The sequence below is a fragment of the Hypomesus nipponensis genome, chromosome 24, assembly GCF_054491055.1.
Source record: "Hypomesus nipponensis isolate SF chromosome 24, ASM5449105v1, whole genome shotgun sequence".
Classification (NCBI taxonomy): domain Eukaryota; kingdom Metazoa; phylum Chordata; class Actinopteri; order Osmeriformes; family Osmeridae; genus Hypomesus; species Hypomesus nipponensis.
This window is the reverse complement of record NC_140384.1, coordinates 7,612,064-7,625,163: the sequence shown is the minus strand read 5'-3', so window position 1 is coordinate 7,625,163 and position 13,100 is coordinate 7,612,064. Positions and strand designations below refer to the sequence as shown.

The 13,100-nt window shown below is 49.1% G+C and overlaps 1 protein-coding gene across 1 annotated transcript in view; it reads left to right on the top strand.

Moving 5' to 3' along the window:
- LOC146232980 (transmembrane protein 132C) overlaps positions 1–13,100 on the top strand; it is a 73,024-nt gene that overhangs the window by 41,587 nt on the left and 18,337 nt on the right. Inside the window, exon 5 of the mRNA XM_084690025.1 lies at positions 3,185–3,374. Coding sequence (XP_084546151.1) covers positions 3,185–3,374 — 190 coding nt within the window. The remainder of the gene's footprint in view (positions 1–3,184; positions 3,375–13,100) is intronic.

Here is a 13,100-nt window from a genome sequence, read left to right as displayed (position 1 = left end):
CTATGTAGACTAAAAGGTTCTTCTGGAAGCTTCTGGCGCAATAAGCACCTTTCGTTTATTCCTGTACTAGAAATGATTTGTATTTCAAACTTTGATTGAACATTTGAACATCGAGCAGAGAAACTATAAATATTTCATACGATTAAAATGCCAGAGTTGTTGTGTGTTTGTGCTGTCTGCCTATGTGAGCAGTAAAGACCGAACAGGCAGGCGTGTCAGCGCTGGGTCGTTGTGATTGGCCGTCCCACTGCTCCGCCTGTCGTCGTGACAACTGAGCGTGTCGGGGCGGCCTCTCACGCACGCCCATCAGCCCGCCCCGCTCAGCACCTTGTCAGGTGCTCTCTCCCAGCCAACTACCTCCCCCCCAGGCTCCTCCCATCAGCTCAGATCCCTCTCACGATGCTCTTGGTTGGCCCGCGCTGTCTGCCAGCCCTGGCTCCGACCCACGCCCCCACCGCATCCAGTCAGTTTAGAGATCATGATCAGTCTTGGGCCAGCTGTGTGGAACTCATCCAGAGCCTGTTTGGAGCTAATTGAATTAGACGCCATGCCTCACTGCCCCCCCCCCCCCCCCAACCCTCCCACCATGGCTGTTGTCAGCCGTCTCTGTGGGGAGTTGATGCAGGAGTAGTCTTGATTCTCCTAGCTCACTGGTCCTAGTGACACTGATTGGTCTGGGGAAAGCCAGTCACTAGTTTGTCCGGTGTCACCCCAGGGGGTCACCTGCCCAGAAGGTAAACGGAAGAACCTGTTTTCTTTTATTCTAGAAACTATTCGTGCCTTTTCTCCGTGTCTTCGCAAACTTCCCTGGCTGTTTTTAATAACCTCAGCGGCAGGAATCCTGGCTGGTTTGTTTGTAGTCAAGCAAAATTCCCTCTGAAAAAAGGTCAAGGAAACTCACCAGCAGCACAGTACTGTAAACCTTTTGTGATGCATATTTAAAGACATTGTATGCAATTCTTTTCTATGTCTCAAAGTGAATGTTGGAGTAAACTCTTTGAAGACAAGAGTTCCATGAGACAAACAAGTATATCTCGTCCTATTTCTCTTCATCCTCATCCTGTTCTCTCCCCGTTCTCATTCCGGATCTCACCGCCATCTTTGTAATAAATGGTTTCGTTCAGTGCCTGTATGGTGGTTTGATTTCTCACTGACAAATTTGCAAAATGAGCAGAAGGTGGGTCACAGGAAAGCTGTCATCGGAAGTCAAATCTCCCAGACGTCTCAGAGCTGACACACTATTCTGAGGAAATATGAAACCTTATAAGAGAACTATCATATTCACAGAGGTTATTAAAAACTGCCACCCTTGATTACAATAGAGAGGGCGATAATTGACATATCTAAATCACAAAATCCGAAATAAGCCTTTCTCCCTCTGTAGAGAAATAGTCAGAGAGCAAAAAAAAAACATGGTGGAGGGGGGGGGGGGGGGGATGTATCTGTGTTTGAGTTCCCAAACGCCTCTCACGTCACAATTCTGCAGCTCCACATTCACTTTCATTAGTTTGACTCAGCCCGCCTGTCCTCCAACTCTCTGTGTGATGTTTGCCAGAAGATGCTGCTGGGAGAAAAATCCTGTAAAAGAAGTGAGAGATTGTGAAAATAGGCCAATCCAGATCGCCACTGACACAGCCCGGAATGTACAGTACAGGAGCAGAACATTCTCTGTCTGCCTGGTGACTAGAAGAGGCTTCCCCCTCCGAGTGGATCTGGGCATCATCTGTCTTCTTTGTTTGGTTGTTGACCTCGGCCCTTAATTGGTCTTCAAACACAAATATGGCATCTGTTTAGTCATAGTGCTGTGGGTTCCTTACGTAAGGGCCGTTCTGCTGCCATGGCTTACACTTGGCTGGGCTCTGCTCTCTGCAGCGACGCGAGTTATTCGGTTGTGGTTTTAATTATTTATACTCACCTCTGTTTCTTTGAGGAATTGGGCTGTTGTGTTGTGGGATGGATGCAACAAATCATTCATTCTCTCTTGACTGAAAATGAAATGTGTGGGAATCAGGATGGAGAGCGATTGAGCCTCAGAAATCCAAGGATCAGTGAACAGGATGTCTTGTGTATTATTCATTGTTTTCCCGTTTTCCGATTCGCATTCATAATTGACAACATCACATATTTGCTCAGAAGTCTTTTCAAGAGATACCCCCCCAAAAAAATGTTTTCACACCAACAATAAGAAACGAACTCATACATTATGTACAATATATATGTATATATATATATATATATATATATATATATATATATATATATATATATATGTATATATTTATATACATATACATACTATATATAGTAGTAAACAAGCGGTGAAAGTTATTCAGGGTAGTTTCCTGGTCCATAGTGTTCAGTACTGTGCCTTATAGTATGCAGACTAGCTGATGCCCTTGTTCCTGAGCTAAGCACCATGAAAAGGGCTCCAGAGGGGGTGCATATCTCCTCCTCTGCTCTTTCTCTCTTTCTTTTTGGCCAACGCTCATATTGAGGAGCAGGCTGTTCTGTGCCAGTGGGCTAGAGAGACAGACCAAAATGTATTGGCCCTGAGCCCTACAATTTGACACGGGAGACATGGTTAACAGATCTGGAGCCTCTCCCCATGCACCCGTATCAAACTGACCTTTCCTGCCTCCAGGCTATATTTAAACCCTTGGCACCAGAGACTTATAGTTCCACAGGAAATTTTATTATCAACGCTCTCCATTTGTCTGGCTTAATTCAGCCCTGCCATATATCCTTGCATACTGTACGCTATACAGTATTTACACTCCACAGCAAACAAGGGCAGTGTCGAGAAAGCCCACATTCATCTCCGCTAGCAGGGGGGTGACGCGTGTTTGCGTTCCCGATTTGAAATACGGCCCAGAGCACAGAGCGGGTGCACGGCAGGCCTGTGCTAGCGGGGGCAGGAGCAAAGCTCTCCGTGGGCCTTTACCAGATTGTGTGATCATCTGGCTGCTGCTGTGACACGCGACGCCACACGTGCGGTATCGGCGAGTGGACGTTGCGAGGTCTTTTTAAAAAGGCCGCAGATTTCTGATGGAGTCGTCAGGCTGCAACTACAGTATGTTTAGTCATCCGACTGAACGCTGTCACAGCTTGGAGATTGACCCCGTCCGCCCACCAGTCCCCCCGCCAGCCTGACCCCTGACCCCTGTCCTTCTGTTCCCTTCCCCAGCAGGACGGAGGGCGGCGTCCACAGGGTCCTGCAGGTGGACCTGAAGGTGGACAGCTTCCCGGACGCGGCGGGCAGCCGCTGGATCGCGTGGCAGGTGGAGTACCCCGGGAGCCGCTCCACCACCCAGGACACGGAGACGGAGATCCGGCTGGCGCTGGAGGACCTGGGGGGCATTGTGCCCCTGGCCATGGTGAGTGGCACCGCTCGCTAGCACAACACACGGCACAGATGGCGGGAGACGGAGCTCGTGGAGGGGGTGCAAAGTTCACTCCGAGTTTGGAGCTCGAATAACAACAACGATTCAATGTTTGTGATTTGTCCGATTGGTGATTTGAAACGCTGGCACGCTATTAGGTTAGCGCCGGTTATGTATTTTGTGTTGGACTGGGCTGTTTGTCTTGGAGCCAGGGAAGCCTGTTTTGTCTTTCCTGTTCCATCGGCCACAGCGAGCGCTGGAACACAGTGGAGTCCAGCTGGCCCCAGGGCGGGGCTCAGAGGCAGGTGTGGGGGGGGGGGGGGGCTAAGGGCCCGAGGGCAGGCCCAGGGCTGTGTGTCTGTTAGGCTGTTAGGACCGTCCACACATCCCCTCCTCCACCCCCACTGGGGCGAGCGCTCACCAAAGAGCACCCGCCATAGAACATCACAGTTCCAGTGTTCTGCCCCGCTCCCCTCTTTTTATCTCTCTTTCTTTTGTTTCTCTCTTTTCTCTGTCTCTGTCTATCTCTCTCTCTCTCTCTCTCTCTCTTTTCTCTGTCTCTGTCTCTCTCTCTCTCTCTCTCTCTCTCTCTCTCTCTCTCTCTCTCTCTATCTCTCTTTATCCAAAACATTAGAATAAAAGACACAGGAGTTTCGTTAGACCCACTAAAGAGAGGAGATGCCGTACCCCGATGTGGAGTGTTCTGTTCTGTAGATGCTCTCTGTCTCTCCGTCTCATGTTTTGATTTGTGCTCGGCATGAAAGTGCCTGCTGGGTAAATGTCTCTCTCGAAGCTCTGCCAGTAGATGTTTGAGGGTTGCCTGTGGGTGGAAGTTCCTGGACTGAGTGGAACAACCACTGTTCCTGTACCCACAATGCCTTTCTCCGGGTAATTGATGCCAGTGTATTCTGTGTCGCCTGAGCTTATGGCACCTATACATCCCTTTCATGCCTTCGTGCTACCCTGATGTGTCAACAGTGTCTGACTATAGAACCATACTCTCCCACGCTTTGTATTGACACCGATTTTACAGTGATGAAACAATTTCGTTATGTTGTTTGTTACCCTTGCGGGAGGATGAAAATAAGTTTTTGCTGTTTGTTTGATCACGTGTTGGATTTTGACAGCATGTAAGCATCGTGTTGTAGAATGTTTTTCTTGTTGTCAGACACTGCAGGCAGACTGGCTGTTTGTGAGGAAGTCATGTGAACCACTAATCCTATTTTCAAATCTGTCACCCCATATTTAAAATCTATGTTTGTGGGGAAATCAATGTGCATTTTTTCCAGGCAACAATTTATGATTTGAGGAAAGTCATAAAGGTGCTTTTTTTTTTCCTTCATCTGGAATGATTCATATTAATCACGTGCCTGTTTTGCATGAGGAAAATCTCATCTCTAAGTAATCATGTCTGGAATCTGTCCAATTGAAGACTCTGGCGAGAAGATTATGAGAGTGTTTTCATGTTGTACATGTTTATGGATGTGCAATGTTGCCCCTGATGCTCTGCCTTTCTGCCTTGGTTAAGTATTCCCCACAAGAGACGAGTCATTAGCCAGGGCCAGGCCAGGACACTGGGATCTAACGATTAAACATGCAAAGCATGATTTCTCTGGGCCTCCATTGATCAGTGCTTAATTATTGTTATGGTGACTAACTGAGAGTGACATATGAGTCTCTCTCACATTTACAACCTAGTTCTGTGGAAGTCCACTTGCTAACACTGAGAGAAGAAATCTTGGCTTACAGAAGGCAGAGTCATTCCCATTGACAAGCTGGAAATATACCCTGTCACTACACACATGAGTCACTACACACATGAGTCACTACACACATGAGTCACTGCACACATGAGTAACTGCACACATGAGTCACTGCACACATGAGTCACTACACACATGAGTCACTGCACACATGAGTCACTGCACACATGAGTCACTACACACATGAGTCACTGCACACATGAGTCACTACACACATGAGTCACTACACACATGAGTCACTGCACACATGAGTCACTACACACATGAGTCACTGCACACATGAGTCACTACACAGTTTTACACTGAGGAATACTGACAGAATACTGACATATTCTCTCTCTCTCTCTCTCTCTCTCTCTCTCTCTCTCTCTCTCTCTCTCTCTCTCTCTCTCTCTCTCTCTCTCTCTCTCTGTCTCTGTCTCTCTCTCTCTCTCTCTCTCTCTGTCTCTCTCTCTCTGTCTCTCTGTCTCTCTCTCTCTCTTTCTCTCTGTCTCTCTTTCTCTCTGTCTCTCTCTCTCTCTCTCTCTCTCTCTCTCTCTCTCTCTCTCTCTCTCTCTCTCTCTCTCTCTCTCTCTCTCTCTCTCTGTCTCTCTCTCTCTCTCTCTCTTTCTCTCTGTCTCTCTCTCTCTCTCTCTCTCTCTCTCTCTCTCTGTGCTACAAAACACACAGGCACAGCCACATGTAGCAGGGGGGGAGTGTTTGCAATCTGCATGCGTAAACGCGCTGGAATGAGAGGTTCGCTAGCCAGGGAGTCTGAATGAGATGAGATCGCTGTGGCATGAAACACAGACACACTCCTCTCCTATTGCTTTTGCTGGTGAACCAGAGGAAGCAAGGGGGTTTGAGAGCAGTGCTCCACTCTGCATCACTTCTCCAAAGGAGGGAGAGCATGCCCACTGACTCCTCAGAGAGAGAGAGAGAGAGAGAGAGAGAGAGAGAGAGAGAGAGAGAGAGAGAGAGAGAGAGAGAGAGAGAGAGAGACAGAGAGACAGAGAGAGACAGAGAGAGAGACAGAGAGAGACAGACAGGGAGAGAGATAGTGAGAGATAGTGAGAGATAGTGAAAGTGAGATGGAGTGAGATGGAGAGACAGTCAGTGATGCAGAGAGAGAGAAAGAGAGAGAGAGAGACAGTGAGATGGAGAGAGAGAGAGAGAGAGAGATGGAGAGACAGTGAGATGGAGAGAGAGTGAGTGATGCATATGGAGAAAGAAAAAGAGAGAGTTTGAGAGAGAGAGAGATGGAGAGAGAAACAGAGAGAGAAAGCCACCTCAGACTCTGTAGTCAGCAGCACTAAGACCACAATGGCCCCTGAGTTGCAGTCACACAAGGACACAAACCCCCCCCCCCCCCCCCCCTGTGATCTCCCACAGCTGGGCCTGAACTGGGATCCTCACAGTGGAGGGCACGGGGAAGGCTCCATGTCAAGGAGGTTGATCTGGAGAGTCAGACAGCTTCTGTGTAATGCTTTTAATGCAGCTGGAGTAGGGGAGACTTCAGAGAGCTTGCTCGGGGCATCTGTTGACAGAACAGCATCGCAGCTTGAGCAAAGACGAGCCTTTCATCTGTAATTAGTACTAATTAGGCTAATGTGCTAGATTGTCTTTTGCCATAACGAAGAAGCTAATTGTGTTAGGGACAGAAATAATCCGGTAGATTGGAAGTGGAATCCTTAAATGACCATGTCTCATAAGGTTGTAATGTAATAAAGCTAATGATTATTAATAATGGGAGGCTTATTCAGGGTTTTATCACATTCATGGCTTATTACCTCAATGGCTCCTCAGCACCATTCCATTTATGGCACGCTGTAAATGACAGAGCCCTTGCCGTAATTGATTATTACAAAAAGGCCTTTTTATGGCAGTTTCCATAGCCAAGTGATGGGTTTCTGCTCTAGGTGACACCTCAGGGAAAGGTAGGACTGTTTTGAAATATGAGCTCTCTTTTTTCCCTCTTTGAAGAGAGCTCCTTCTGTGTGTTGCAGTAGACAAGGCCACCTGCACTGGCAGCCTCACAGCAGGCTTCGCTGGTTTGTCACCCGTTTCAAACCATGAAGCGAGCATTTCTGCAAATGCAGCAATTATTTCCAAAGCCAAAATTGAAAGGGGAATTCAGAAGTTCTTTTTTCCCCTCTCTTTCTCTTTCTCTCTATCTCTGTCTCTGTCTCTCTCTCTTTTTCTCTCTGAAGTTCTGGGAAACACCTCAAAACACTTTGAGTTTCTCTGCTTCTTTCTCTGTGTTCTTAAATATCTCTGTCTTCTCTCTACACCCCATTTCCCTCCCTAGAACACCTCCGTCCCTCCCTCCCTCCCATGTGTTCCCCACACAAACTTAGCTGCATTCATACATTAACACTGTAGATTAATTGTCTTTCCTGCCGCCTCCCGCCTCCTCTCTGTGGCGCTCGAGTCCAGAGCTGAGTGTATACGTTTCTGGGTCAAACTCAAGATGGATCTTTAAGGCAGTAATTGGAGGCTGATCTGATTCGTCAGCCCAGCAGGAGGCTGGTCCATTATCTTTTACTATCCCAAAGTAATAAGCTCCTGTCCAGGCCGGCCTCATCATCATTACCCACGATGCACTGGGCCACTGATGGAGAGCGAGGGTGGCGACAGGGCATACATCATACCTGGCCTCATCATTCTTCCTCGGCTGTCCTCCACTGCAGAAGCCATTCACTCATAAACATTCCCGCTCATTTGCAGGCACGGGGATGACGATGAGGGGGAATGAGACGAGCCGTTTGTATTCACGCGCGCTTCGGGGTATCGTCAGACAATACATCACCGCCTTGGCCTTCTCCGGCCATCACTTGATAGAGCTATCTATCAAGTTCCTCAGTCTCATCTTCCATGATTCCTTTTTTTTTTTTTTTTTCTTCATTTCTTTTTTCCATTCCTGGAACCTGGGTGACCATCTTCAGCTTGGGGCTGTCGGACGCAGGATAGCAATTTATCAAAAGCAAACAGGTAGGAGGGTAAACAAACTAACACGCTCACTTAGTCAGGAGGAAGAACACTGTGAATGTGCATATCCAGTAAGGGGACTTTTTCTTCCTGTGTGACTGTGTATTGTATTGTGTGTCTTGCCAGATGTAAACACCATGGCACCCATGGCTTCTAGGTGTTTACATACAGACAATACGTGCTTACAAAACAACAATGCATAAATAAGTTCCGTATCTCAGAGATCTCACAATCGATGCCCGATCAGCCCATAGGGCTTCTTCCAGCGCTCACGCGCTTCCGGGGTTCACACACCACCATGTCACTGTCGATTACATGTCCAACGTAAGGCGTTTTATGTCATGGCATGACTCACGCGGTTTCCTATGTGAAGGATGATAAATGAACCCCAATGGGAGCTGTTAGAAGCTGCTGGGGCACTGAGGCTGTTTATGAAGTGCACTAGCTAATTGTAACCTACTTTTAGTAACACCTAGTACAATTCAACAGGGATGCACTAATACAGGGAGTGTTGGCTTGCCGTCATTTCACTATTCTGGAAGACGGCAGGTTTTATCTTAAACCGTACAGTCGGCGTTGAAGTTTGCCTCCGTCCAAACCCCTTCAGCTGGAGAACACGATCACTCGTTGTGCAGGTGAATCGAAAAAGCGACGGGGAAAGTGGGAGCCTTTGTGAGTTTAGAGTTTATCAGGAAATCTGATGTGTTTTTAATGGTGTATTATTTCAGTGTCGCTCAAGAAGATGCACACTTTAGTTTCAAACTGCGATGATGCTTCCAGGCGCTTGAAAGCCTAGAGGAGTGTGGTAATTTTAGCTTCCTTTTAAAGTAGATGCTTCACCGATAGGCCATCCGTTCCCAACAGCTCATTTGCCGGGACTGAACTCGAAGGGTCTAAAAACATGCCATGACTGTCATTAAAGAAGCACATCCTGTCGATCTTAGTGTTTTAGTCAGGCTGTGGACCCAGCCGAGGGAGGCGCGCAGAGAGCAGTGTGTGTTTTGGAGCTGTAATGGAGTCTGCAGGCCAGCTGACCTTTGTGCGTGCCCTGGGAGGTTTCTGTCTGGAGGGGCAGCTAAGCCAAGCTAAGCTGGCGGTATGGATCTTGATCAGAGCAGGCTGAAGGAATCAGTCTGTGAGATCAGGAGGTCATCCCCGCTAGGCCTGCTCCGACGCCGGGTGCACAACTCTCTCATCGATCGGCTTCGGGCCTTACCAGATCCACCCGGGGCGGGGGCCGGAGGAGGCGGCCCCGGGCCGAGCCGCGGCCCTGCTTGTGTACCCCCGCGGCCGGGGCACTCACAGTCCACAGGCCCGCCGCGCCGCGCAGTCAGGAGGGGGAACCCGCAGGGCATCGCCGCCCTCTCCACCAGCACCCCCACTTCGCCCAGACGTGATGGATGAGCCACAGTCCTGTCCTCCCCTGTCCCCGAACGCCCCCCTCACCTCCCCTGGTGGGGTGGTGGTGGTGGAGGGGGGGGGGGGGGGTCCGTGTCCCGTGAGTGTGACCTTGGTGGCTGCTGGAGCTGAGGCCAACTGTCATTTATATTCACCAGGGAGCCTGGCTCCTCCCACCTGACCCATTGATCTAGATGTATTGCAGGTGTGGTATTCATGAGCGTTGCAGGGGATTTGTCCTATAAAGTTAAAATATAGTGCCTCTACATCCGGATGTTTTATTCAAGGGCTCCCCGGCCCAGCTGGACCGAAGATTCACAGCCACTGGGCTCTAGAGGGGGGAGGGGGGGGGGGGGGGGGTCATCTTATTTCAGTTCCCTCTCAGGGAAAACTCTCAATATTCCCTCTAAAGTACATTCCCTAAAGGGGAGCCCTAACTGAGTAAGGAATGTGTTCCCTGTGTGTGTAGACGGTATATGATACATGACAGTATGATACGGTTTGATTATACATGACGGCACATGAGAGAGAGAGAGAGAAAGAGAGAGAGAGAGAGAGAGAGAGAGAGAGACAGAGAGAGAGAGAGAGAGAGAGAGACAAACCCAGAATCCATACCCCACTGCGGGATGTCCTTGACCCGTGTGGTACACTCTCAACCCGGTGAGCTACCAGGGCGCTCCTGTTAGATATGTTCAGTCATTTTCCAAACTGAAGCATGCCAAAACTGAATTTTGCACAATCTATACTTTAATTAATATTTGAGAGATTTGTTTGGTCAGCAGCATGGCATGCAGCTACTTTGACTGGAGGAAAAGTTAACCCATAAATCATGTGTTCTCATAAATAATGTACAACTGAAACCAATTCAAAGTGACCGAAACATCAATACCATCCTTAAGGCTGTCATGTGGATGTCCATGCCCCAGCAACCTCTCCCACACAGCCCTGACTGAGGAGGAGGAGTCAGGGGGTTGACTGTCCCTGCCAATGAGAGCATCCATTACACAAAGACAGGCTCGCAGTTGAATCCATAACACAACATATTATTGACATCACACTCGATCTTTGATAAATGAGGAAGTCCTTCCCTCTCATCACCAACCCCTGCTGGAGCAGCTTATCAGAGCTCGCTCTCCCCTCCCATCCACAGGTACAAATCTGTTGGACCGGCACTGCTCTTAACACTACTCTATACAGAGAGAGTTCTCTGTTTTGCACGAATTAGCTCCTCCATGATATCCCTCAGTTCAAATCAATTGCAGTGAGGGATTACAACGGCCTCTGAAAAGGCCTGCTAATATCTCAGAGCACTGGCGCCCAGCCGTGAGATCCTCAGCATGATCTCCCATCACCTCCCCCGTCTAACTGCCCCTCGTCGATGGAGCCCGGCTATCAAAGCAGCCACCGGGCGCGGCGCGGCCCTCCCGTAATGAGAGGATGAGATCTGGGAGAGGGGGGGGGCGGTGGGGGCGGCCCCTGCCATCAGAGGGGGAGAGGGAGTGAGCGGTGAGTGGCGTTTTAGGAGGCAGCAAGGGGGAGAGAGGGAACGACTGCCTGGCGGAGGTAGAGGTGCCTCTGTCACATAGCTGCTGTCCCTATCGGAGCGGCTGAGGAGAGAGTGGTAAAGCAGCCACGAGAGAGGAAGATAGAGAGAGAGCCTCATTTAAAAAAAAAAGGGGTTTGCATTGGTCTCTCGAACGTCCCACGACTTCAGCGCGTTGTCATGCAGGCGATGCATCGCGCCGCATGGCGCAACTGAAACCCTTTCTTTCCTCACTCCTACGCTCTCTTCCATCCCACCTCCTCCCAATTAAAAGCCCATTGGAGCGAGAGAGAGAGAGAGAGAGACAGGGAAAGAGAGAGAGACAGGGAGAGAGTGAGTGAGAGAGAGAGAGAGAGAGAGAGAGAGAGAGAGAGAGAGAGAGAGAGAGAGAGAGAGAGAGAGAGAGAGAGAGAGAGAGAGAGGAATACGACACACTGGGCGCTGCTTGGCGTGAAGAGGGGACTTGATGAAAGGACGCGTCTCTCTTTGCCCGCCTAATAGCTCCAAGACATAGTTTGAGTGGCACAATGTGTGCAACATATTCATCTTCCTTCCCCCACACTTCATTCTTTTGTGGTACTGTCAAAGGGAGAAAACACCTCCAGATTCTTGCCATAATGATTTGATGAATCTACTAGACTGAATGTCTAGTCATGTCTAGTTCTCGAGTTGGCATTCGATGTTATAAAACATATAATGCCGGCATTTAATGATCATCAGTTTCCTATCCTCACGGTGGCAAATTAGTGGTGATGAACTTTCTTTATTTGCTGTTGAAATGCCTTTTGTAGAGGCAGCCTGGGTGTTGAGCTGGCTCAGCAGTGTGGCGACATGAATAAGCATAGAAAGCACAGATTCAGTGTTTACCACTCACTTTATTCTCCACGCCCCGCTCGCCATGAATTATGCAGGCCAACCCAATCCCAGGCTCAGCGGCGTGCTTGACCTGCTCTGGAGGGGGGCCTGGACCGCGTGGTTGGGTTAGAATGCGGATGTTTCAGGGCCAGGTCGTCATGGAGAGCGTCTATGCCCCCCTCCCTGCCTTGGGAGGCTCCGCTGCTTCTCATGCTGCCTATGTCACTCCGGCTGGCACCATAAATCTCACTTATTTTCAGATCCGAGCCAGACGCAGGGCTGAAATGATGGGCCAGACCACATCACCCAGCGCCCGCGCCGTGCTGAATGCTAACAGAGCAGCCCATGATCAACTGGCCGGGCAGTTCCCCCACATGATGCAGGGCCCAGGCAGAGAAAAACACTCTCAATCTGCGAGACTGAGACAGGCCTGATTGGCTATCAAATAGGCTCTCAAAAACCGGAGTGTACTATTGGTTCTCTGAATAACTGGTATCATGGCTGTGCATGCGGTAGTGGGAAGTAGTGCCTCGAAATAAGTGGATTTTAAGGTACCCTGGGTTACAAGTTTTAGGGTGTCAAAACTGCTTTCCCCCCTTCTAAAGACTGGGACTATCCCTGTCTCCCCACGCAGCATCAGCAGGTAATAGAGTAATCATCCCCAGCCAGTAGGACCTGAATCTGTCTCATATTTCACCGCTGCTTCAGCATCATTCAGCTTGAGCTGTGAGGATCTCTCCTGTCGTGCACCAATGGTTTTCCTGCTGTCTCTAATTGTGCTGTCTGGGCCCGGTTGGGTGGGTGTGGGGCGATTGAAGCATCTCTGCAACATCCCACTGTGGCTTGTTACTGGTGTGCTCTGTGCTGGGCCAAGCCCACAGGGCCATGCTGGACCTTTGTAATCTCACATTAGCTTCTCTCTCGCCAGGTCGCAAGCAGTTACCCTATCATGTTTTATAGATGACCTCCCAGGAATGGACCAATCCCAGCAGCGAGCAAAATAATTTTCGGCAGATTCTACTTTTAAGGGAACTGAATCAAAGTCCAGAGTACAGAGAGAAAAGGGGGTATTCCATCCTATATAACTCTGTCACAGTCTATAAAAAACATAATGAAAAGCTATTTGAAGATAGGACCACATTAAATGTTTTTGTGGCTCACTGGTATCTCTGGTCTTGCTAATGTAATTTCACT